The sequence below is a fragment of the Aedes albopictus genome, chromosome 2 (assembly GCF_035046485.1).
Source record: "Aedes albopictus strain Foshan chromosome 2, AalbF5, whole genome shotgun sequence".
Lineage (NCBI taxonomy): Eukaryota > Metazoa > Arthropoda > Insecta > Diptera > Culicidae > Aedes > Aedes albopictus.
The window spans coordinates 486,077,826-486,104,562 of record NC_085137.1 but is presented as its reverse complement, the minus strand read 5'-3'; the positions used below and the strand labels follow the sequence as shown (position 1 = coordinate 486,104,562).

At 37.1% G+C, this 26,737-nt stretch overlaps 1 protein-coding gene across 13 annotated transcripts in view; it reads right to left on the bottom strand.

The window, feature by feature from the left end:
- Positions 1 to 3,749: 3,749 nt before the first annotated feature.
- Positions 3,750 to 26,737, bottom strand: part of LOC109424340 (collagen alpha-1(XVIII) chain) — a 1,002,865-nt gene continuing 979,877 nt past the window's right edge. For all 13 annotated transcript variants that reach the window (XM_062854154.1, XM_062854161.1, XM_062854156.1 and 10 more), the window contains 3 exons: positions 17,596 to 17,775; positions 6,455 to 6,682; positions 3,750 to 5,415 (listed from right to left, as the gene is read on the bottom strand). In XM_062854154.1, coding sequence (XP_062710138.1) covers positions 5,346 to 5,415; positions 6,455 to 6,682; positions 17,596 to 17,775 — 478 coding nt within the window. In that variant the 3' untranslated portion in view covers positions 3,750 to 5,345. The remainder of the gene's footprint in view (positions 5,416 to 6,454; positions 6,683 to 17,595; positions 17,776 to 26,737) is intronic.

The following is a 26,737-nucleotide window of genomic DNA, read 5'->3' as shown; positions in this document are numbered from 1 at the left end:
ACAAAATTACAAATTGTTATCCAGCATTTGAGGTACACCGGGGCAAGTTGAAACGGATGGGGTAAGATGAAACAGCGGGTAAACATGATGTTTTTAAATGATGAATTTGATTGCCATACAGCACCATATGTAGCACATAGTTTTTGATTCAAATAATCTTAAACTTCCCGTTTCATCTTTCCCCGGTGTACCTTACAGGTGCTAATGGAAGCCAGGATTGTGAACAAGGTTGAGAACGATTTCTGGTAGAGCTCAAATGACCTGAAATTTGGCAGTAACTAGAAATGATTGATGATAGTTCTTATCTCCACTGTTGTCAAACAATACATACCAGACGTCAGAACTAGCACGGACACAGGACGACAGGGTGTTTGATTCATGACAGATAACGTGTGGCTCGTGAATGTTGGACTGTAGCAATATTGTGCATACTGTGGCAATGTTGGCCGCACTCACTGTAGGCATGTTGTGCAAATACGGCGCCGGCGAGAGCGCCAACAGTAGAGTAGAAGAGAGAGAGCAATCAGAAGTTGTGTGTTGCTTGACCAGTCAAGACGCGATTAAAGTGTACAGTAGCGAAATTTGAGCGTTTTATTTCTTCCCGAAATCCCGGTTCCGCATTCCGCTTCGGAGACCCGTTGTACTGCGTAGGTTGTGTCCACCTCTGCTCAACAGTGAATTCTGGATTGAAATGTAGCCACGTAACATAAATTCTATCGTTTTTCAAGAACAAAACCTGCTCTTAAATAACAACAAATATTATTCACCAATCATATCAAATGGTGTTAAACAATAGTAGCAAAAGTTGTAGAACAATAGAGACTATCATCTTCAACTTTGCCACGAGTCTGCCTCCAGATAGCATGCGTCATTGTAGCTATTTTTACTCATGATGGTTAAGGACAGACATGCTGAACTCCCAAAATGGCCGCCACAATGGCCGACTTCGGTACCTACTCACGATTTTGAGGGCACAAATCTCTTCGTAAACAAAACCAGTGCATTTGAGCTTTTTATTTTAAGCTTATTACAAGTGAGCGAGAACAGAATAATGAAATGCACTGTTGTTTGAAGCTTGCTTCTTGAGATTTGTGCGTCTGAAATTCTGATGCAGACAGACAGACAGACAGACAGACAGACAGACAGACAGACAGACAGACAGACAGACAGACAGACAGACAGACAGACAGACAGACAGACAGACAGACAGACAGACAGACAGACAGACAGACAGACAGACAGACAGACAGACAGACAGACAGACAGACAGACAGACAGACAGACAGACAGACAGACAGACAGACAGACAGACAGACAGACAGACAGACAGACAGACAGACAGACAGACAGACAGACAGACAGACAGACAGACAGACAGACAGACAGACAGACAGACAGACAGACAGACAGACAGACAGACAGACAGACAGACAGACAGACAGACAGACAGACAGACAGACAGACAGACAGACAGACAGACAGACAGACAGACAGACAGACAGACAGACAGACAGACAGACAGACAGACAGACAGACAGACAGACAGACAGACAGACAGACAGACAGACAGACAGACAGACAGACAGACAGACAGACAGACAGACAGACAGACAGACAGACAGACAGACAGACAGACAGACAGACAGACAGACAGACAGACAGACAGACAGACAGACAGACAGACAGACAGACAGACAGACAGACAGACAGACAGACAGACAGACAGACAGACAGACAGACAGACAGACAGACAGACAGACAGACAGACAGACAGACAGACAGACAGACAGACAGACAGACAGACAGACAGACAGACAGACAGACAGACAGACAGACAGACAGACAGACAGACAGACAGACAGACAGACAGACAGACAGACAGACAGACAGACAGACAGACAGACAGACAGACAGACAGACAGACAGACAGACAGACAGACAGACAGACAGACAGACAGACAGACAGACAGACAGACAGACAGACAGACAGACAGACAGACAGACAGACAGACAGACAGACAGACAGACAGACAGACAGACAGACAGACAGACAGACAGACAGACAGACAGACAGACAGACAGACAGACAGACAGACAGACAGACAGACAGACAGACAGACAGACAGACAGACAGACAGACAGACAGACAGACAGACAGACAGACAGACAGACAGACAGACAGACAGACAGACAGACAGACAGACAGACAGACAGACAGACAGACAGACAGACAGACAGACAGACAGACAGACAGACAGACAGACAGACAGACAGACAGACAGACAGACAGACAGACAGACAGACAGACAGACAGACAGACAGACAGACAGACAGACAGACAGACAGACAGACAGACAGACAGACAGACAGACAGACAGACAGACAGACAGACAGACAGACAGACAGACAGACAGACAGACAGACAGACAGACAGACAGACAGACAGACAGACAGACAGACAGACAGACAGACAGACAGACAGACAGACAGACAGACAGACAGACAGACAGACAGACAGACAGACAGACAGACAGACAGACAGACAGACAGACAGACAGACAGACAGACAGACAGACAGACAGACAGACAGACAGACAGACAGACAGACAGACAGACAGACAGACAGACAGACAGACAGACAGACAGACAGACAGACAGACAGACAGACAGACAGACAGACAGACAGACAGACAGACAGACAGACAGACAGACAGACAGACAGACAGACAGACAGACAGACAGACAGACAGACAGACAGACAGACAGACAGACAGACAGACAGACAGACAGACAGACAGACAGACAGACAGACAGACAGACAGACAGACAGACAGACAGACAGACAGACAGACAGACAGACAGACAGACAGACAGACAGACAGACAGACAGACAGACAGACAGACAGACAGACAGACAGACAGACAGACAGACAGACAGACAGACAGACAGACAGACAGACAGACAGACAGACAGACAGACAGCTGGCCTGCTTACTCTCACAGAAAATTTGACGTTTGAGAGGTGCCGACACCGCTCAAACGTCAAATTTCGTGTGAGAGTAAGCAGGCCAGAATAAATTCGTGCAGTAATCCATAGACTGTAACATAGATAGTAAACAGTTTAGGAAGGAAGAAAGAAAAGTTTACTCTATAGATAGTAGAGTAAACATAGATCTGCGGACATCACTGAGTGAAATGTTTCAAGCGTGCGAATAGTATTTTTCAGGAGTGCGACTGTTGAATATGACGTCATGCGCTCCATTGTTGTTATTGGAATCGTGACGTCATGCTCGTTTGGATACAAATTTTGACAGTTCGTTTGGATACAACGGATTCATCATCGACGGATCTATGTTTACTCTACTATCTATAGTTTACTCTACCGACTGCTATAGCACAGACAAACAGACGTAACACTTGCAAAATTTCCATCGACCACGCTTTTAACGATCATTTTAAATTTTCATAGATGTGGCTTTCACAACCAGAGGCGCGCTCATCGTTTTTCTATGCGTTTGACGTTTCACACTAGCGCCTTCTGTTGACGATATGGCACAACACAGTGATTCGTGCAACTTTTACACCAGGTGATGGTAGTGTGAACTGGGCGATGGATTTCCATGAAAATCGTTCAAGGTGTTACGTCTGTTTGTCTGTGACTATAGTGACAGCAGTCGAGCTATGTCAAACACACAAAGCGACCGTTTCAGTGATCAATTTGAGAGTATTTGAGATGTAATAAAACAAAGTTTTTCCAGATGTGGATCTTACTCATTTATTTACAAAAAAATCTTATTGTTGGCTCTGTCGCCAATTACACTAAAGAGCATTTTCTTTTGTTTTAATTGTATGACTTATGCTCCATTTTTAACGCCTAGTCCAAGTTGTCTGTTATTCGATTTTTTTTTAAATGAACTGGTTTGGTTTTACTTTTATTTTTTTGTCGTCAAATAAAAACAATGATATAAACTAGTACGCAATATTTCGATAGCTAAAACTCGCTTTCCAATATTTTTTATTCCAAACCGATTCTGATTTTGCTCATCCTTGTGTAACAGTTTCGACCATCCAGTTCAAATCGAATCATCTCTATTGGCAGATTTGCATGTTTGTTTGATTTTTTCCATTTCATTTCAACGTTTCCTGGCGATCTAAATAGTAACAGAAAAATAAATTGACATCAAATTGTTTTGGAAAACTTTGCTGATTGGTGTATCTAAAGCGAAGAATCTCATTTTTTGTCTCAATTGGAAATGGTTTAAATGTACTGACTGTACGGATGTTTTGTTTCCATCTCACAACACTGGTTTTGGTTTTTGTTCGCTCAAAACGCTATTAACAAAATCTTTCATTCTTTACACACAATATTCGACTTAATTCTATAGAGACTTCTGCATTGTGTACACACGTGTAGATCTTTACTGATTTAGGTTTCGTTCTTGGAAGAGACGGAAGAATAAATAAACTTTCTACTTTTCTTTCGGTTGTAAAATTCTCGATTATATCGTTCAAACATTCACGCATTTCGCATTCACATGGTAGCACGGAAAATAATCATTTTTACTATATTAAATGCAGAAGAAGAATTCATCTTTACAATCATTGATTGATGGGAAGTTCAAAAGCACCGAACGCTACGCTTTAAGGTTTTTTTTTTGTTATCATGTGGAATACTTTTGGGCGGAACATAGCAACGACGCTTTTGAACTTTCCATTGAAAACATTCTTTATTTTTCTTGCTTACAAGCGAGGAGCGAAACATTAATAATAACCATAATTTGACTACATTTCTTATCATCATTATTGTGTACAGTTTTATCGTCCAGTTTTGTTTTACTTTTTTTTATTCAATATTGTTGGCATTGTTTACGGTCGGCCTTCACTTCCGCTGTTCATGAAAAATACCTATAGAAAAACCTTTCCTACTGAACACTTCCTTTCAGCGTTGTCAATTTGACAATCATCTCATTATTTCCATCAGATGCTCCGTTGTAAAACTGACACAGCGACACACGGTACTATATTGCAGTAGGCCATGATCGATCCGATTATTGTTTTTGTGTAGCTCTCGCATATTTGCCGATACCGGTTTGCCGATTGTGGCGGAAGGTCCACCACCAGTAGTATCACTCGTTCACTGTACTTTGGCAGCCTTGGGTTGCATTTTGTCTTATCGTCTTCTGCTTGTTTTTTTTTGGGTGATGGATTCACTAGTGGGGGTTCTATTGACTATTGTTTGTTTTTATTGTTCGTGTGATGCTGTTTTGTTGTGACTCGGGTGTTTTGTGGTTCCGTTGGATGGGTAACTATGCGTTTGACTTTATGGTTGTGGATGCTACGCCCGCTTACGTTTGCGCCATTACTTCGGCAAGATGGCGGCTGTAATCCAGCTCATTGGTGAACTCGTACGTGTGACTAAAAATAAATGGACAGATAGAAAGGTAGATAAATATACAGTACATAAGAAAGCTATGTTTATCTGATAAGAACAGACTCTACAAAATTTTGTATGGAAAGTCAACCTCAGTTCTTTCGCTCTAGTGTCATAATTCTTGGACTGAATGGTTCTCGCCTTCTCTTTCACTCTTACAGAAATTTTGTAAATAACAAGTCCAAGAAACGTCAAAATCCCATACAAAGTCATAACAATGCAGTGCTCTATAGCATTGATTGATGTTTGAAAACCATACCATGAGAACAGTATCACTAACGGCGTCATGGTCGCGATTTTTTCCGCAGTCAAGTTCACAGATTGTGAACAATCCTCGGTACCCACTTTACGTAATTTATGTTTAGTCCCTTATTGTCAGAGCTGTCAGATCAGTATAACACGCTAAATAGAATTTATACAAAAGGCAATTTACACGGAAAAAAATACACGGTTATGAATATTATTGGGTACCGGACTGGACACACAAAATTTGATCGTTTTCTTTGGTACAACGAGGTCTTGAAACTAGTCTATGGTATCACCGACAAGATGCAACCTGGATAAACAAATTACCATGCAAATACAATAACAGTATTATTACAATACATTCTATTGTCAACAATGAATTCTTTGTTATTGTATGGTTCAAAGAATATAAAAACAATAAAGTGTATAGTTTGCGTTTCAGATTTGTTCGGGAAAAAAAATATTTACAATACATTGTATGGTGCATGGTCATGGATTGTATAGTTTGGGTATTGTCTTCTGTATGTTAATGTAATGTAATGCTACAATACAATGTCTTGTATTTTCATCGTTTTTTCTCAGATAATGCAATCGGAGACAAAATTCTGTTAGTCTGTTCAAGGTCCCGGATGGACGATATCATCGTATAGCTTACAAGTTTAGCATGGCAAACAATTAATTTCGGTCAATAACTAAATTATTACCAAAATATCTCACAAATCACTTTTCTGACATATATTTTCCTTTATCCACTCTTCTATCCTGTTACATACTCACCTATAGGTGTCCCGTTTCCGCCGCCTCTGGTCGTGGGGTAACGCCTCAACGCACAGCACTATGAACCGATTATCGCACGAGTACCGGTCCTGATCTAGTAATTTATTGCCAAGCAAGCTGCTCGCCATGCCGACCTTGTCCGGCGAGGCCGTGTGCCACGCGTCGCAGTACGTGTCCATCGCACGCTCGCCGAGGGCACTGGCACCGTGCCACACCAGCTTCTGGGGCCTGCGGATGAAACGGGGTAAAGATGGTTAAATGGAGATTTTAATGGACATATCTTGAAAAAAAAAACAAGGAATTAGTTCTAGGCTTCGATTTAGTAAAATTTTCGACATTCCCGAGGTCCCGTACTATGCGTAAGTACCATTCTACTGTAATTTGGTAAGTTGACTGGGAACAGATTCTTCCAGTGATTTACGTAATATTTATAGATATCATCCAGTGCTAAGAACAATCGCAACCATCACGAGATGACACGCATTTCTTCTAAAATGGCTAATTCGCATAATTTATGTACTGAAAACGAAGAAGTGTGAATTATTTATCAACTGTCAATTTTTACTTAAAAACATTAAGGAGACTTAATAAACAGTTTAAATTCCTGCGTAAGCTATGATCACAGACAAACAGACGTCTCACTCTACTCACTTCCTATCGTTTCCCTTTTTAACGGATTATTCAAATATTCCGTAGTTCGCAAATCGCTCGCTCATGGTGCTCGCATCATTTTTGCTCCTATTTGACGTTTGCTCACTACCGCCATCTACTCAGTGGGTTTGCGTACCACAGCGTAATTAGCACTGGGCGATTATGTTTGCGTGACGATGATTTTTATCGCTTTTTTCCAAGTGATACGTCTGTTTATCTGTGCTGTACCACAGCGTAATTAGCACTGGGCGATTATGTTTGCGTGACGATGATTTTTATCGCTTTTTTCCAAGTGATACGTCTGTTTATCTGTGCTATATGATTTTCTGTTATTTGAAATATTTCATGATATTGCGAATTAAATAATCGAAGATAGCCTTGGTGATCACGATGTTTAATCAGAATAATCTTCAATAAACGGTTTACGCTGTTAAGTAAATTCCCCTATTAGATTTTTCGCAAATACATGCTAGTAAATCATATACGAATAATTTCGATAATCAATTGCCTTGTGGCAGACCGTAATTTGTCGGCGTCTAATGCTGCTCGCTGATAATAAATTTTCCTCATTTTCCGATGAGTAATTGGAAATTATATATGATGTGAATAATACACATCGGCTTATCACCATCCATCAACTACTGAACTGCCTTCGAAGTGCTGGCGGCTGAACGCGGCAGAAACGCCAAAAAAAAACGGACGAACAGCTATGGCAAATCTTATCATTGGCAAAAGATGGGGCCATGACACGCATCACATTAAGGCTGAGCAGCGCTGTTTCGTATACTGGGTTGTATACGAAAAATAGTTGACATTCTTCTCGTTTATTTTCAAACTACAAGGCACTGGAACAAGTTTTCAACTTTAAAAATAGTATGTTTTTGTAAGTATTGTTTAGCTAACAGATCTAGTATAGTAAAATACCTTGAATTAGCAAAACAAACAGGAGTTGCCAACTTTTTCCGTGTACAAAAAAGCAGTAGGCAGCCCTAGAATTGTGGCAGGTTTTTTTTTGCTTTAGTTGAATCTAGGAGACACGTACGTTTCCACCTGGACTATAATATGGCTCGCCCGGAAAAAAAACTAACCATAGGGTGTTTGGTGAAAACCATTCCTGCACCATACAGTGTACCAGCTACAATAAAGTGTATTGTAATGAAATGGTTCGCTAAAAGCTTTGCACATTGTATTTAGCTACTATACATTTACATTCGATTTTATGTAACAATATATTATGGTACACTGGGGCAAGTTGAAACGGGTGGGGCAAGATGAAACAGCGGGTTAACATGATGTTATCCAAGGATGATAAACAGCTTGAATGCCATAACACATAATTTTTGATTCAAACAATCTTTTGGCGAAGGAAAAATTTCCAAATTATATTGAAATCTATATCAATATCTATATATTCGTGTTTCATCTTGCCCCACCCATTTCAACTTGCCCCGGTGTACCTTATACTGTTTTTCTTACGTTTGAACCATTCACTTTTCCGAAATATTATTTTTCCATTAATTATTTATTCAATTTTGGATTTTTTCCGTGCTTTGTTTTGTTGATGTTTGTCACTTTTTCAATGCAAAGGAAAGGAAAGAAAAAAAAGTGAATAAGTTGAAACATAAATTTGAAGTCAATAAAATGTTGAAATCCGTGGAAACCAGATGCCCTAAGAACTGCAGATCCAAGAGATATGGCGGGCTAGGTATGTAGAGTACGATGAGAGAAATACGAATGTAGGTCAACCCGGAAAGACGCAAGTCAGATTACCGTAAATCAGTGGATGAGTTCAACACTATATCTGTCTGTGAACTTGCCTTCGACCACAATCGAATCAAATACGATTGTAAAATTTTATCTTTGAGGTAGAGCCATCTTTAACATACATATGGACTGGACTGAACACTGAAAGGACTTCTAATATAGGTTCGTCTGCGGGTTCACTTTTTCACCTAGCTTATATTTGAATGGAACTTGACAGTTTTGTCATGAGTTGTTATGTATTTCAAACTTTAGTCAAACTGGTGCCTCAATATTGCAATAACGGTTAAGCACGCTGTAATGATACTTATGTACCTCATCACTCACTTCATGCAACTACATTAGTGGTCTAATAACACTTACGGCACTCGGCATAGTTCCTGCCGCTCAAAATGTTGCCACAAATAATGCTTAGTTTGTAAAACCCGGTTATCTGGCTGGTGGGGCATGGGAGCCTAAGTTTCAACTATTAATGCAATCAGAGACTACTCAGACTTAGACGTGGGCGATCCTATATATGAAGGGTTATCCAAAACTCTCTGGAGAATTCCCAAAGCACATTCTAATAAATCTAGTAAGCCTAAGATGCCATCAACAAGAGGAAAATGACAAGATAATATAACATTATATGGTTTATGTAATGTAAAACAATACAACATAACAAAAGATAACCATTCCAAAACCATTCGATTAAATGTATGATCAGTAGTAAAATTACAATTAGAAACATTTTATTGTTTGAAACCATTAATGTACCATAAAATGTACGGTATATTTAAACCCACGTATTCAGAACAATTCATTAACAATAAAATGTATGGTTTTACAAAAATATATATAGGGAGAAACATATTTTTTATATTGTTACGATACTTAACAACCTGTATACTATATTGTAAAAATCTCATTTACAATTCACGGTATGGTGCCTACATTACATATCATTGTTTTGGTATTTTTGTTTTTGCAGTGGTGTCTATTGTAAAATTATGGTTTTCAATAGTACTGTTACAATACAACGTTCGATTTTTCTACTGTATCTTTTTATTCGGGCGTCCTTATGATCATTTCAGAAGACATCCAGAAGTACGTTTTCCATTCGGGAAAGCATTGGATCAGTCAGTAGTCTGACAGCTGTAATAGCTTTGATATTTATCGTCAATCCGATAATTTCTCATAGGAAGCATTGTTCTAAAACATTATTCTGGGGAATAATTCCTTAAAAGTTGCATTATGAAATTATGTGGGTCCTTTTTTGAAGACTCAAATTAGGAAATCCAGAAGAAATCTTAGACTAAAATTCTAAGTTTCTTGAAGAATTTCTGAAAGAATTTCTGAAGGAATTTTAGGAATTTGAACGAATTTGACGAAACTTGAATTTAGGAAAGATTCCTCGGAAGAGGATTGGAAGAAATTCTCGAAATTCTGGAAGATTCTTTGAAAGAATTTATGGAAGTTCGAATAACTCTCGGAAATTTTGGAGGAATCTCCAAAAGCATCGTCAGAGAAATTTTTAACAGAGTCCTGAGGTGAACTCAAGTAGTTTTTAGAAGAATCCTTAAAATAATTTCTTGAGGAACCCTCTGGAGGAAAAAAGGACTCTTCGTAGATACTATCCAATAAAAGCTTGGATAAACTTCTGATGGAGTAGAAATTGTTAGAGAAGTTCTCGGGCTAAAAATCGATTTCTAAAGAATTTCTCAAAAATTTGTAGAATAAATTTTTGAAGAATTTTTTGGTAATACTAAAAGGAATACTAGGGGTCTCCAGCTAGTCTTATGGAAATGGCTTTGGAACGCCAATCTGGAGACGGCGGAACTTTTCACGACTTGTTCTTGCCTCACAAAATACAAATTCATGCAACGGCAGACGAAGAAAGCCCTTCAATTGATAACAAAAGACATTAAGTTGAAGTGAGGCAGGCCAAGTTACCGTGGGAACGTAGAGCCACAAGAAAAAAAAGAAGAAGAATAAGAGAAATTTCTGGAGAAGTCCTTGGAAGAATTCTCGTCGACTATCTTGAGGACTTTGAAGAATCATAGGAAATCTCCGAGAAATGTGTCTAGTTGTTTTGAAATTTCTCTAGTAATCCGAAAATAAATTTCGAAGGAAAACTAGAAATTAATCACTCCTGGATAAAATTCTGGAGTCATCTTCCGAGCACATTTTAAGCAGAACTTAGAGAAGCTTCTTAAGGACAAACGTCTTGAAATCCCGCTACAATAGTGCATCAGAACTTCAGACGCACAAATCTCAAGAAGCAAGCTTCAAACAACAGTGCATTTTGTTATTCTGTTCTTTCTCACTTGCAATAAGCTTAAAATAAAAAGCACAGGAGATTTGTGTTCTCGAAATCGTGAGTAGATTCCAAAGTCGTCCATTGTGGCGGCCATTTTGGGATTCTAACAAGTCTGTCCTTAAGATGAATTAAAATCTGGAAAAATCCTCGAAAGAATTTCTAGAAAGATTCAAAAACATTTTGGAAATGATCTTGTAACGTATCTTGAAAATTAAAGCAGTTACAAACTTGGCGTCTTCGACAAAGTTTTTGAGAAAAACAATCTCTACCAGTATCTTGAAAAAAAAAAGTATATTTTCTATTTCAGTTTTAGGAGAATTGGTCATTTTCACCAATAGTTAAAAAGGAGCACGTTATTATAGTGCAAAACTTCCTATGGTAGCTGTATAATTTCGTCGGTGGTATAACCCCTAAGGCTCCGTCACAGACAAACAGACGTAAAAGTTGTGAAATTTCCATCGACCACGCATTTAACGATGATTTTAAATCTTCATGGTTATGGCTTTCACGATCAGAGGCGCGCGTATCGTTTTTCTTTGTGTTTGACGTTTCACACTAGCGCCTTCTGTTGACGATATTGCACAACACAGTGTTTCGTGAAACATTTTCACCAGGTGTTGGTAGTGTGACGTGGGCGATGGATTTTCACGAAAATTGTACCACGTGTTACTTCTGTTTGTCTGTGGCTCCGTGGTGTACACCTTTCCCTCTTTGATATCGTGCATTCAGCCGAAATTGAATTTTTTTTATCGAAATTTCCAATATTTCAAATAAAATCCCAGAAGAAAGAGGGTCAAAACTTCAGATTTATTAGCTTCTCTAGTCGGGAGCAATCGAAAAGGTGAAATTTAGAGCTGGGCAGGACAAAAGTTGATATTTTTTTTGTCGGACCATGTTACTGAGGAATGATGACAAGAAGAATCGAATGAAGATGTTTGTTAAAAATTTCTGGGTCAATTTTGGTAAAATTCGTTCCAATATCAAACCAAAACTCACTCACTTGAATAGCATCATAATTCTAAAACAAGAACTAGGAACTTCTCAAAAAACCCCTCCGCACCGAATATAAGAAAGTTTTTAAGTTATTTTTACGCATTTTACTAGGATTTGTACCAAGAATTGAGCTATTTGTTTGTCAAACCACAAGGGTATTTTTAAACTCTCAAATGACTTCAAAAATCTTTTCAGGATTTGAAAATGTCTTCAATATATTTTCATAATAATAAGTACGGTGTAAGCTGTTAAAAAAATCGATGTTAGGCACTCAATTCCAAACATGCATATGGACAGCATTTTTGTAGATCAGGATAATTTTTGAAAAAAAAAATCATTTTTTTCGTTATATTTTTTCAGCTTCAGAAATTTTCAGTGTTTTTGTATTTTTCTATGGAGTTTTAGGCATTCTTGAAGGGTATAGGTTTAGAAAATTCTGCATTTATATAGACTCTACACCCACTTTTGTGGAAATGAATTCGCTATTGTTCAGCATTTTTCCACAAAATCTGTCAAAACAAAGTTTCACCATCCTCATCATTACGGAAAATTACGAGAGTAACAAAGGCCGATATGTGAAGCTTCGCAAATATTTGAGAAATGACCATTCATCAAAAGCGTAATATCTTAGCTCCCAGACAAGAAATTTCAAAACTTTACCACACAAATGTCACAAATGAGTAGTTATATTAGATAAAATTTTCGTACTGGGAAAACTTGTAATTAATTAGTAGACACGAAATGTTGCTAATTGTCAAATTGAGAGACGAAAAAATCAATTGTAAAAAAATCACGTTCTGGTGGGATTCGAACGCACGACTTCGTATTCGCTAGATCAGCGCTTTAACCAAGTAAGCCAGTGGCTTAATTTCCCCAACAGACGAAATTTGTAAAAAATCACGTTCTGGTGGGATTCGAACGCACGACTTCGTATTCGCTAGATCAGCGCTTTAACCAAGTAAGCCAGTGGCTTAATTTCCCCAACAGGGGAGAAGAAAAAAAGAAGGAGTAAGCCACAGAACAGGTAATGATTCTGAGGAATAGAAAGCCAAACCGACTCCGAAGCCACACCGTGAACACTCCTTTTTCACAAACCTATCTCTCTTTCGGCTCAGATGCCAATCCACAACACACTCGCGTTTGTGCCCACTAACTACCCATTCTACACACGGTCGCATATGATGTTGAATAGGATGCTAAAGGGGAGGCGATATGCGTACGCAACGCATATGGCCTCCACTATACCACCCTGTTCAACATCATATAAGAATTTGTGTTTACTGGGTAGGCGACAAACGTGGATGTGTTGTGGATTGGCATCTAAGCCGAAAGAAAGATGGGTTTGTGAAAAAGGAGTGTTCACGGTGTGGCTTCGGATGAATCCTTGAAAAAACTCCTGGAGAAATCACTGAAGGTGTTCCTGAAAAAAAAAAACTCTCAATGAACTTCAGATGGAATACCTCTTAAAATTCCAAGAGGAATTCCTGCGTAAATCCTGGCAAAGGAGATGCTTCAGAAATCCATGACGGAGTTACTGGAGAAATTCTTGAAGGAATTGAAGAAGAAATTCCTGAAGGAGTTCTTAGAAATCTCTCCAGCACTAACAAGATAAATTTCTCAAAGATTTCCAGGAATTCAAGAAGAAATTCTTAGAGGAATCCCTAAAGAATACCTGGATAAATCACTGAAGTAGTTTCTGGAGGAATCTATAAAGTAGTTCATAAATAAATTTCTCAATGCATTCTGGGAGAAAATCCCACAAAGAATTCTAGCAGAAATTCATGAAGGAATTTCAGTAAGAATCTCTGAAGAATTCCTGGAGAAATCTCTCAACGAATTCCTGAAGAAATCCGCCAAAGAATCCAATGAGAAATCCTTTACGAAATCCCTGGAAGAATCCCAGAAGGGCTTCCTGGAAAAACCCCTAAGAAATTCCTAGAGAAATGCCTTAAGGAATTCTAGGAAAAATTTCTCAAGGAACTTAAAAAAATCCTCAAAGAATTCCAGAATATTTTATAAAGGAATTCCTATACAAATTTTCTGGACCCCTGAAGGAACAGCTGGGGGAATCCCTGATGAAATTTACTTTCAGAGGAATCGCTCAAGACATTCTTGGAGAAATCGCTGAAGGAATTCCTGGAAGTACTTTTGAAGAAATTTTTGGTTAACTCCCTGAAATAATCTTAGAGGAATTCCTGAAGTCCTGGAAGAAAGCATGAAAAAATTTCTCGTGCAGCAGGAATTCTTTCTGGAATTTTACGAGGACTTTCTTTAGGGATTTTTCCTGAAACTCTATGTAGTATTTCTCCTGGAGTTGGAGAGATTTCTTCAGGAACTTCCTCAGCGATTTCTTCTCAAATTTCTTAAAGGATTACTCCAGGACCTCCTTCAGGGATATCTCCTGGAAATCCTTCATGCATTTATGCTGGAGCTCCTTTGGAGACTTCTTCTGAAATTCTTCCATGAATTCCTGGAGGGATTTTTCAAGGGCTTCCTGCAGATATTCCTCATGCAGCTCTTTGAGGATTTTTTCTCTAGAATTTCTAGAGAGATTTCTCTAGATATTCCTTCTGAGATTTCTCCAGGAGTTTCTTCAAAGATTCATCAGAAAGTACTTCAGGGATTGCTCCAGATTATTTTTTAGGGATTCCTTCAGATTATTTTTTAGGGATTCCTTCAGGAATTTCATATACTTTTTTCTGGAATTATTTGAGAGATTTCTCTTGTTGGAGATATTTCTGCTGTAATTGCTAGAGAGATTTTTCCAAAAACACCTTTAGGGATTCCTCCAGGAACTCTTTCAGGATTTTTTCCGAGAATTGCTTCAGGAAAGTCCAGGAATTCCTTCAGGAAGCCATCAGGGATTCCTCCAGAAATTTGTTGAGGGATTCCTCCAGGAATACCTGCAGGGATTCCTACTGGAGTTTTTAAAGGGATATCTCCTGAAGTTTGTTGAGCGATTTCTCCTGTAATTTCTTGAAGATTCTTCCAAGAATTCTGCAAGGGATTTCTCCAGAAGTTTATTCATTGATTCATTTAGGAAGTTTTTCATGAAGTTTTCCAGGAATTTCTCCAGGAATTTCTTCAGAAATTTCTCAAGGAATGTCTCCTTAATTTTTTTTTTGAAATTTCTTCAGAAATTATTCTGGACAATCCGTCAGGGGTTTCTTTTGGAATTCATTCAAGAATACCTCTAGATGTTGCGAGGGGTTCCTCCGTGAATACCTTCAGGGATATTCCTTGGTATTCTTTGAGAAATTTCTTAGTTATTGCAGATACAGGCTTAATATGAAAATTTGTATCGTTTATTTTATTTTTCTCAAAATTTCGATTTGAATAATGCAATTGTAACATCTTCAACGTAGCTCGAGCCTTTCAGGCCAGGGTTCATTCAAATATTACGTAATGCTAAATTTATCAATTTGTAACCCCCTCACTACCCCACGTAACAAATTTGGTATGAAAAGTTTTGAAATTTTGTATGAAGCGTAACACAGCGCTAGACCCCCTCCCTCTTACCTTAGCGTTACGTAATATTTCAACGAACCCTTCCCGAAGAGAACAAAGCTGATTGATTGTTGACCTTACGGCTTTGTGGTTGTGGCCTTTTTTGGCATCTTCTCATCGCTCCATTCTCATCATGATGACGAGCTCACATTGTTTGCAATTTATGGCCCGTCGTTTGACAGCAAATGTGGCCCATTATTATGGGAAGTTAATCAAGAAGATCCGCAGGGTCATAACACGGAAAAAAATCCATTCCCAAGACCATGAATATGACTCATAGTTTCCCGATATTTTTATGATTTTATGTTATAAATATACACCATGATTAAATTTTATGATCTTATGATTGATTTCACCATAACGCTATGCACCCGTTATTGTTTTAGCTTTCGACGACCAAAAATGGAAAATATAATTATGAAGCTATGATTAAATACGCTGGGATCATGAGTAGCATTCATGAAGCCAAGAATAATTTTCACAAACCTGGATGCAGATCCTTATGCTTTACCACCAGATTCATAAAATTATGGTTTGGTGAGGTAGAACCATGCATAGAATTCATGGAATCAAAAAATACTTTTATGATTCCGTCGTCGTCGGACCTATATGCTTCTCAGTCAAATTCATAAAATCATGGTTGAGGAAAATGGAACCATGCATAGAATTCATGGAATTAAGAATTACTTTTATGATTCCGTCGTCGTCGGACCTATATGATTCTCAGTCAAATTCATAAAATCATGGTTGAGGGAGATGGAACCATGCATGGAATTCATGGAATTAAGAATTACTTTTATGATTCCGTCGTCGTCGGACCTATATGCTTCTCAGTCAAATTCATAAAATCATGGTTGAGGGAGATGGAACCATGCATAGAATTCATGGAATTAAGAATTACTTTTATGATTCCGTCGTCGTCGGTCCCAAATGCTTTTAATTAGATTAATAAAACGATGCAAGCTAAAATCATAAGAAAATAAAATACGTGATATCAGACCCCTTTTCTATGATTTTGGGACCTATCCATCATCCTTTTTTCTATGAGCAAGCAGCACTTTTTAGTTGGCCTCTTGTTAGTGAAGATATGTAATGTTCAAATATAAAAGAGAACAACAATGATCGAACTCACCGGATAATCATATTTAGCTGGTTTATTATTTTTGTCTTTGGCACCTACATCCAACAGGCTAAGGATGCCCTCCAAACCACATCAATTGTTCACTAGTTCACATCACTTGCTGAGTCTCCGAACTCGTCAAACGATGGATAAACCAAAAAAATAGAGAGAATTACCGAAAATTAACGCGCGATTCTCACTTTGCTTCACCCTCCGTACATAAACTCGGAGCTACGACGGATGGCACAACGAAAACGCGAACTAGGCACTGTTTACTTTTTGCGCGTTTACTTTTTAGTCAATCAACTCCCAACAACCTGCCGAATCTTACGGGCACACTGTTTCGATGCTCCATTTCCTCATATATGCACATTTATTACTCTAACCAAATAAAAACTATGCAAAAATAGCAGGTTCAACTTTTTCCACATGTCTGTGCTGGACGACCGCGTGATTTATATAATTGCATATGGCAGATAAATGTAACGCTAGGAAGCGACCATGAATATAATTTATGAAAATGCTTGTTTCTATTCATATTTCTGGCCAACTCATTTATGATATTATGAATTTTAATTATGATATTATGAGTTGGCAGACATCATAAGAACATGATTTTTTATTCATGATTAGGGGAATGGATTTTTTTCCGTGAAGGGTGGACTTGAACACTGACGGGGTTCGGTCACGTTCAGCCATTTGTAACATCTACACGCGACGTATGTCGCCCAAAAGCGACATCCATTTCGGTTCTAGCTCCTACATATAGGGAGGGACATAGGGATGGATAGAACAGATTGACACACTTACCAGCTGATGTCGGTGAGGACATTCTTCCCACTGAAGCTGTATATCCGCGGGGTCTGCGGGAAGTAGCCACCCTGGCCGTTGAAAATGCTATTCCACGAGTTGAATAGCACATCGCCTCGGGTGTTCACTACGGGAAGCTCTCGGTCCGCTATCCGCACGATGGTGTCCAGATTGGTTATTCTGTGGATGGGATGGGGGAAAAGAAACGTTAGATTCGGTAAATGACCTGAGATGATAGTGTTTGTTGGAATAGATTTTCTATAAATTCAGAAAGTCTGACTGGTTCTGTTCAGATAAGCCAAAATTTCAGATAGGATTTCAGAAATTATAAACATTAAGTGTACCTTTTCGAAAATTCCTAGTTTTTAGTCATTTTAATTATTTTTGTAAACTTATTTCAACTTCTGAGAATTCTAAATACATTGGTTTTTGTACAAGAGATAAACTTGAAAAAGAGTTGTATGAGTAGGCATGAGCTATTCTTAAAGATGTTTTATATTTTCTATATTTTTTTTCTGAAAAAAAGCTCTTAGGTTATTTAACATTCTCATTTGAATACACACAACTAAAAGTCTAATAATTAATAAGGAAATTATCACGGCCCCATTCAAGGAAGCAGAACAAAGACATACTACGTTTTCACAACAGCCTAAGATGCTGTCCATGAAAAATTCAGATTTCTGATAGTACAAATCAGGTTCTACAGAACTCCATATCCACTTGCATCAGGTTATTTCTTCGGAAATAGTCCTCTCGTTCCCGCTGCACTTCTACCATATACCCATATCAATTGATTTAAATATTTTAGTGATGCATTTGTGCAGTTTTATTATTCATTGAAATTTCAGCATCATTGCCACTAGTGAGTATCATCATCAGTAGGTAGGTAGCATCACCACCATGGTCGAGTAGGCAAAGTTCGAGCGTTCGAGTTCTTTTCATTCGCGTCGTCGTAGACACAGATATACGTTACACGATTCAGCACGCTCCTTCCGAATGACTTCAATTTTTACTATTGCTACTTTTTCTCTGTTTTCAGGTTTTTCCAACATGTTTTCCGCAAAAGAAATCTAGGCCACATCAACAGAAAAGCTACCTATCCCGTGAATCGTGGTGGCTCGACAACGACGACGACTGGCTTTATCCTTCTGATTCTGTATCTATTATGCAATCCAACAACGAGATACAGACACGATATTTTCTATGCATGCTCGCTTATGCTCACTCAAGGAGAACACATACGAGCATTTGACGGTTATTAAAATTTCATCATCGTCGTGCAGACGATTGCACGAAAGAGAGTAGAAATGTTCGATAACGGACTCGTGCCGACTAATTTCCTTGGCTGCTTTTTTAGAGGACCGTTTTTGCAAGTAAGAGCTAATGTTCAGTTCTCAATTATCTAAAGAGCATTTCCAATCCAAAAAACGAAAAAAAAAATGAAAAAAAAACCTTTTTTTTTCAAAGAATAATAACTCGAAAACGATGTTTGAGAATATTTGAAGGACTTTTAGGAAAAACAATACCCTGATAGCAATACATATCTACTTTCTACAGATAAATAATAAAAAAATCGAAGGGTAAGATTTTTGTAAAATTTCAATTATATGGCATCTAACATAGAACTGCGATGAAAATCACTCTCAGTGTATTTTTTTTCTTAAAAGCCTTTCAAATAACCTCAAACATCACCGAAGACATCATTTCAATCCAACAAACCGTTTTTGAGTGATTTTTTTTTGCAAAAGAACAACTGTTATTTTTATAAGCCCTTTTCAAAGGTTAGGGTAAAACACTATTTTTTAGACAACTCATTTTTCAGCTGTCATATCGTGGAAACCTGTGAACCGAATTGAATGAAATTTTGATCGTACACTAACAATATGTATTCGCTTCAAAATCTATTAAAACATAAGTACTTTTTAACGTTGAAAAAAGTTATCATGGATTGACACTTTTTGGATTTTTCTCGAAAAAATGTATTTTTTTTACATCAATGTCAATAAATTTTAGTGGTGATGGCCAAAGATTTTCTACTTCTGTTCTCAAGTTATCTCTAATCATATATATTGAAGCCTATTTAGATTGAAGAAAGAACACATTTATTAATTTTTGTGTGGTATTGTAAATTTGACTTAATTTCCTCTATATGGGTAAAAATTTCAACCCGGTATAACTTAATTCGCCGTGAGAAAATATTACATTTTATAACGTCGTATTAAGTATCAATATATGGTTGATAAACGTTTAAAAAGTCATTCAATTCGGTTCACTGGTTTCCGAGATATGACAGTTCAAAACTGAGTTGTCTAAAAAAATAGTGTTTTACCCGAACGGTTCTTACTTCGCGAAAAACTAATCAATCAAGCCCAAATTTGTACCAATGATGCCCATATAATAGGTTGACAAACAGTCAAAATTTGAGATTTTTTGATGCACTCGTTGAAAAGTTACAACATGTTGATTTTTTTTTGTTGGAGTTTTGCCTATCCCAAACATTTTAGCCATCCCCTGTACATGAGCAAAATTTCATTTGAATTAAGACGGGTCGCATCTATGCCGTTCGTGCGTTGTGCTGGAAATGCTCTAAAGCTAGTTCATTCTTGTGAGATTTTCATGTCGGTTACCCAAAAAGCTCCTACTGGTAGAAAGTGCACTTCAGCTGCTTTGAATGTGCTTCAAATAACAGGTGATGCACACTGTGAAGGAAGGTGCTTGTTCTGCTTCCCTTCCATTAGCGAATTCAATTACAGCATTTTCGCACTCATTTACATTTCTTTACAGCTCAGTGTGGTAGGGGAGCACGACTGAAAGAACATAGATGCTTTGAAATATGACAGATAAATTTTAGGAAAAAGAAAAATACAAAATACAAAAGATATAAATGACAAACAGTCCATTAAATTCAGACATTTGACAAACTTCAAAACATTTAAAATTTACAAAGTTTATGAAATGTAAAAATTTGCAAAATTACAATAATTGAAAAAAAAATAAAAATAAAATAGGAAATGAATGTGGAAAATGCAAACAAATGACAAAATCTCCGGAAATCCCACATTACGGTTTATTTCGATGAAGCTACATTCTGAGGATCTTTGTTGTTCATAGGATTCATCGGGCGTTAAGGCCCTGTGGTGCTTGGTCGTCGTCATTGTCGTTTTTGGGAAACTGCCACGCATCGCCATCAGGTTACAAGCTCTCGTAAAAGTGTGTCGCGTGTTACATGTTGCGGCAGCCAGCTGTGAAAGAATGCTGCTCTATTTTAAGAAACCGCCCAAACTGTCGTAAATTTAATTAGGCGGTGGTTTTCATTTTAAGCTGAGGTTTTTGTGAAATGGTGCCGGCAAGCCGACAGTGGAGCAAAATCTTGAACAGAGTTTCATTTGCAGTAATTTAGTATTTTCGATACGGTTTCGATAAACTCATATTTTTTTCCAAATGTTGATTCTTCCAATCAAGTTTGTGAGTCTATCCGCTGAAGTTTATTACCTACTTAAGATCGAACTAATTTTTATCAATTTTATCTCATTTATTATAATATTAGTTTGTTTCATACAAAACAGCCTTTAAAACTAGATTTGAAAATTAGACGGAATGCATGCACTTCTAAACTAGTTTAACAGCATTTATGAACTCGATGAGCTGATGATCGTTTTTAGTAAAAAATCATGCCCTGAGTCCAGTGCTTGAAAAGTGAAGAGTTTTTTCCGAACCAAGCAAAATTTATTTCTCTTTGAACGGCGCATTTCAATCCAAAGCGGTAGCGTTATGCCTCAACAGAATGTATTGTTATAACACGCCTAAATGAATGGTATTTAACATTAATTCAATTCTTTAAAACGATAGACCCTATGGTTTTCCACCATAGCATGAATTGTGAATGTCACTTTTATAATAGAAAAAAAAATCCAAATTTTCTGGAGCAAATTCAAGTCAACTACCATTCAATTTATGGTATTTTTATTAGTGAAATCTCTATGGCCATTGATTTTATTGTGCACGTGGAACTACAATCCAATACAGCATTTTCATCAGGAAAATACGTACATAATAGAATTTGTTGTTGAATAGTCAAATTCATCATTATTTAATGGTTGTTTATGGTGATTTTATTGGAAATTTTTATCAGGGTCCCATGGCTAACATAACATGCTTGGGAAGCAAGGGAGAGCAGGAACAATAAATAGTTATTTATGTAACGAGTTGCAAAAAGTTGAATACGAAATACGAAGAGTGCTGAAAAAATCGAGTTTTGCAACGAGTTTCATACAAAATTTTATGCAATGATTTTTTTCATAATGCAACCCATTTGAGTTGCATACTGTTCATAATGCAACTCAAATGAGTTGCATTATGAACATTATGCAACTATTTTTCATTATGCAACTCATTTCAGTTGCATAATGAGCCAGTACGGAAAAATTGGCCATTATGATACCAAAATGAGTTAAATAAAATGTAAATTATGTTACTGAATTGCATAAAAATATATTATGATTGAGTGTGAGAAACGATGGTTCAGCGGTGAGTGGCTACAGCGGGGTATACTTCCACCAGGTGCTACCCAGCAATATTAAAATATATTATTTTGCTTTGCTTTCTCATTAAATAATTATAAATATCAGTCAGTATATAAACTATTTGCAAAGTAAATGCTTTACTTTGAATGCAACATTATGCCAGAAAAAGATGATACATTTTTAAAGCGGAATTTGCTCACATGCTTCTGAGTAGTATTTATTTGAGAGTGTACCCTACTGCACAATGGTTCACGAAACAGATTCACGAGGAAAGATTCATTCAGCGCCTTCAAATGATTTTCTAGATTAATATGGTCTTCTACAAAGTTGTCCCTAATAATAAGGCCCTCTTTCCAATGTGCATGAAAATTAGGGTGGTCCATATTTTCAAAGCAATTGGGAACCAAACTTTTTTATTTGCAAGAATAACTATATACATTCTTCGGGAAAGTTGTAGATCTATCAATTTTGAGCAAGTTTGTTGAAGACACTTTTTATGTAGCTTTAAATTTGACCGATCTAGAGGTATTTTTCTGAATAAGCTTAGGGTGGTTCAAGAAAAACCGGTTTTCTGGCGTTAACTTTTTCAGTTTCGATTCTTCATCAAAGTCGCCCAAGAAACATTTGTAGAGCATTTAAAGACGCGTCGTTTCGTGCCCTGAGATGGTCGTTATCTCTTTTGGTTCAATAGTTACAGACGTTTTACTTAAAAAATCAGAGTTTTAAAAGGTGTTATGACGGGTTGGGGCAAACTTAAAAAATATCTTTTGCCCGCATTCAAAAGAAGAAACGTTGTTATAAAACATATATAAAAAAGAGGGGTGTTATTTTTGTAACTCTAGTGAAAAATACTTGAAAAGTGCCATTTTTTCTAGAAAATCATCAATATCTTTTGAACGGAATGACTTAGCAACATTCTCAGCGCACGACAATGCGCGTTTTTGGAAGCTCTTAAAGTGGTTCTTAGGCGACCTTGACGAGAAATTTGAAACAAAGCTTTAGATAAGCTTTCAAAAACGCACATTTTCGTGCGCTGAGAATGTTGCTAAGTCATTCCGTTCAAAAGATATGGATGATTCTCTAAAAAAAAGGCACTTTCAAGAATTTTTCACTTGAGTTACAAAAATAACACCCCTCCCCAATTTATTGATATGTTTTTCTAATTTCTTTTGAGGTAGAAAATGTTTTCCATTTTTGCAGAAACCATTTTTTTGTAATATTTTCTTAAAAAATGGTTTCTGTAAAAACGAAAACATTTTCAAAATTCAGAAGATACCTTCATCCATACTCTACATGTGCACGGAAACCGATTTTGAAAATATTGCTTCTTTATTTAAAAAAAAATTAAAAACCAAAAAGTGAGGAAATGCTTCCAGTTTCGCCTTAACTGGAAAATGTTGTTGGTTGAGAATAAATAGGGTTATTATTAATTTTACTATGGAATCGGTAATTTCCACAACAAAAATTATTTCAGTGTAGGGTAAAAATTCTCGAACCGAGTGAATTCGAGTCATCTATGAATAAGTCCATACCTCCATTCCATAAATGGTAAATTTATAATAAGAAATAGGTAATTAATTAATTAATATCTTTATTAAAGAGACTTTCAGCCCTTGGCTGGTTCGTCTCTGTATCTGTATATGAAAAAGAAATAGGTAAATTTATAATAAGAGCAACGCCTAACACATTCTTTAGGGCTGTCCATTAATTACGTAAGGGTCTTAGGGGGGGGGGTGCTGTGTTTTAAGGTTCTTAAGGCGAAACTGGAAGCATTTTGAAAATATTGCTTCGTTATTTAATAAAAAAAATCAAAAACCAAAAAGTGAGGAAATGCTTCCAGTTTCGCCTTAAGATTCTTCTTTTGGGTTCCACTCCAAAAACTCTTACTTTCAGTTGGTTTCTGGAGCCATTCAAAGGCGTTCCAAGGGGTTTCAGGGCAGTGGCGTAGCTAGGAATTTGGGGGCCAGGTGCGGATCCAAATTTGTGGGCCCCATGAAAATTACAGATATACAAATTTTACAATGTTAAATCTATTCTTCTAACTCTCAAATAATCACGCCGTTGTATTTTGTACAAAGCGTTGAAACAAATCTTGACTTCTCAGCATTAGCGTGATGCTGGCAGTGGTGGCCAACTGACTGACTGAAGGTTAAATTTTTTTTTCAGTATTCCTTTAAGAATTTCTTCGGGGATTTCTGCAACGATACATCCCGGAGTTCCATCAATGAGCATTTTTTTATCTAAGAATTATGACGATTTTTTTAACAATTTATTTATGAATTGCATCAAGTAATCAATAATTATGAATTCTTTCAAAGATTGATCTACCATTTTATTTGAAAAAAAAAACTTTCTTGAATAATAATTTGTTTTCAAGAATCTTTCAAGTGATTAATGAAAGGGTGTCATTCAATATTTCTCTAAACACTCTTTCATATATTCTTACAGTGTTGTCTCCGAGGATGTTTTCAAAAGTACTTCAGAAGAGTACTTCAAAACATTCTTACAAAGGCTACAAAGTCCTTTTAGAATTTCTTCAAACATTCCTACAGAGTTTCTATCAGGAGATCCTCCAAATATCCCCTAAATGATTTTTTCCACGGAAGTAAATCATTTCTCCATTGATTTATCCAAGAATTTATCTTGGCATTTCCTCAAGTATTCATTACTTATCTTGGCGTTCCTTTGAAGATTTCTTAAGAATTTCTTCCAATGATTCTTTTAGAAATTCCTCCAAGGATTCCTTCAAGAATTACTGCAACGCTTTTTTTCGAAAAAAAAAATCTGCAAGGACTCTTCAAGGAGTTTCTCTAAAGTTTTATTAAGAGATTCATAGAAATCCTCCTAGAAATTCCAAAAGATTCCATTGGATAATATTTTTTTTTAAAATCTACCAAGGATCCCTACAGAAGTTCCTCTAAGAAAATTCTGAGGAACTTCTGTTGGAATTCTTTCCAAAAATCCTTCTGAATTTCGTCCAACGAATTCTTCAGAATTCATCTACTCTACGAGCTTCCCCAATGATTCCTTCGGGAATTTTTGCTAGCATTCCTCTAAGAACTCTTCTAAAAATTTCCATTGTGACTTTTGTAAGACTCCTTAGAAATTCTCTCGAAAAACTCTTATTCTCATTCCAAAAAAAAATCATTCAAATTTACCGTCAAGCATCTCAGTCAAGTATTTTTCCAAAATTTATTATTGATTCCTCCAGATGTTCCTCCGAAAATTCGTCCAAAAAATCTTCGAGGATTCCTGGTAGGGTCAACGTGTCTTAGTAATCCTACAAACCCAAATTCATCCTATTCGAAAACAAGGCGATTACCGCGCCGATTGAATACGTAATTTTTGTTATCATTCGTGCTCATCATCATCATCATCAACAAAAATATAAAAAAATCGCTTCATTCCTTTGTTTTCAGTAGGATGAAAATAGGAGCGTATATGCTTACATAATAAGGGAATAGATATCTGATTTGATAAGATAAAATCATATGATTTCTTCAGAAGTTTCTTCAAGGATTCCTCCTAAGACTGTTTTGCCACTTTCTTCAAGAATTCTTTCAAAATGCCTAGAAGCATCTTTTGAGTGGTTAATGCAAGTTTAAGATTTCATATAGGGTACCCATCGAGCATTCTTCAGGAATCGCTTCAAAAATTCCTACGGGTTTTTTCCAAGGATTTCTTATTTTTTTCTTCAAACAAATTTTTCAGAATTTCTTCAAAGATCTTATTAGGAATCTCTGCGAAGGTTTCATCAATTGGATAAAGCATTCTTTGCTTAATTTATTCAATAATTTCTCCAAGAGCTTAATAGAAGTGCACTTTTGGGCTTTTTCTAGGGATTGCTTTAGGAATTCTACCAAGGATTTATTCATAATTCTATAAGAATTCCTTCAAAGATGCCTTTAGAAATTCCTCCCAAACTTTCTTCAGAAGTTTTTCCAAAGATTTCTTTATTAGTTCATCCAATAAATTCTCTTGCGATTTCTTCAAAGATTCAACTGATTCAAATAAGAAATTGCAAGAATTGTTTCAAAGGGCCAAAGTATTGGGGCCCAAGTCGATGAATATCAAAAGGGCTAATGTCCATTGCTGTTCGAAAACTCAATTTTTGTTGTTCTAATTTCAATGTAATATGCTATTTTTACGCTAGGCAGCATGTAGGGAGCAGTCATGCGCGTCATTTGTTGCATAAGTGATACTAATAGAGTGTTTGATTTCTAAATAGGGTAGATTTCTCAATGTTTACATTTTGAACTTAGGCCCTTATCACATGTTACGCTAGAAATGAATTTCGTGGATATTTCAAGAACGCTTCAATGAAACCATGGAGGTATCAGGGGTGTTTTAAGACATTTCAGGGGTGTTTCAAGGGAGGTCAAGGAGTTTTCCAAATGGGCCTTTTGAGGTCGTTTAATGAGATTTCAGGGATATTCCAAGCATATGCGTAACTAGGTCATAGCTTTAGGGGAGGCCAAAGCCATGCCGATAAAGATTTTTTATATTAAAAAGATACTTTTCACCTGAATTGTGGGTTTTTTTTTCGAAATTGATTATTCTGGAGGGAGACAGGCCCCTCCTGGCCACCCCCTATTTACGTCAATGATCCAAGTCATTTC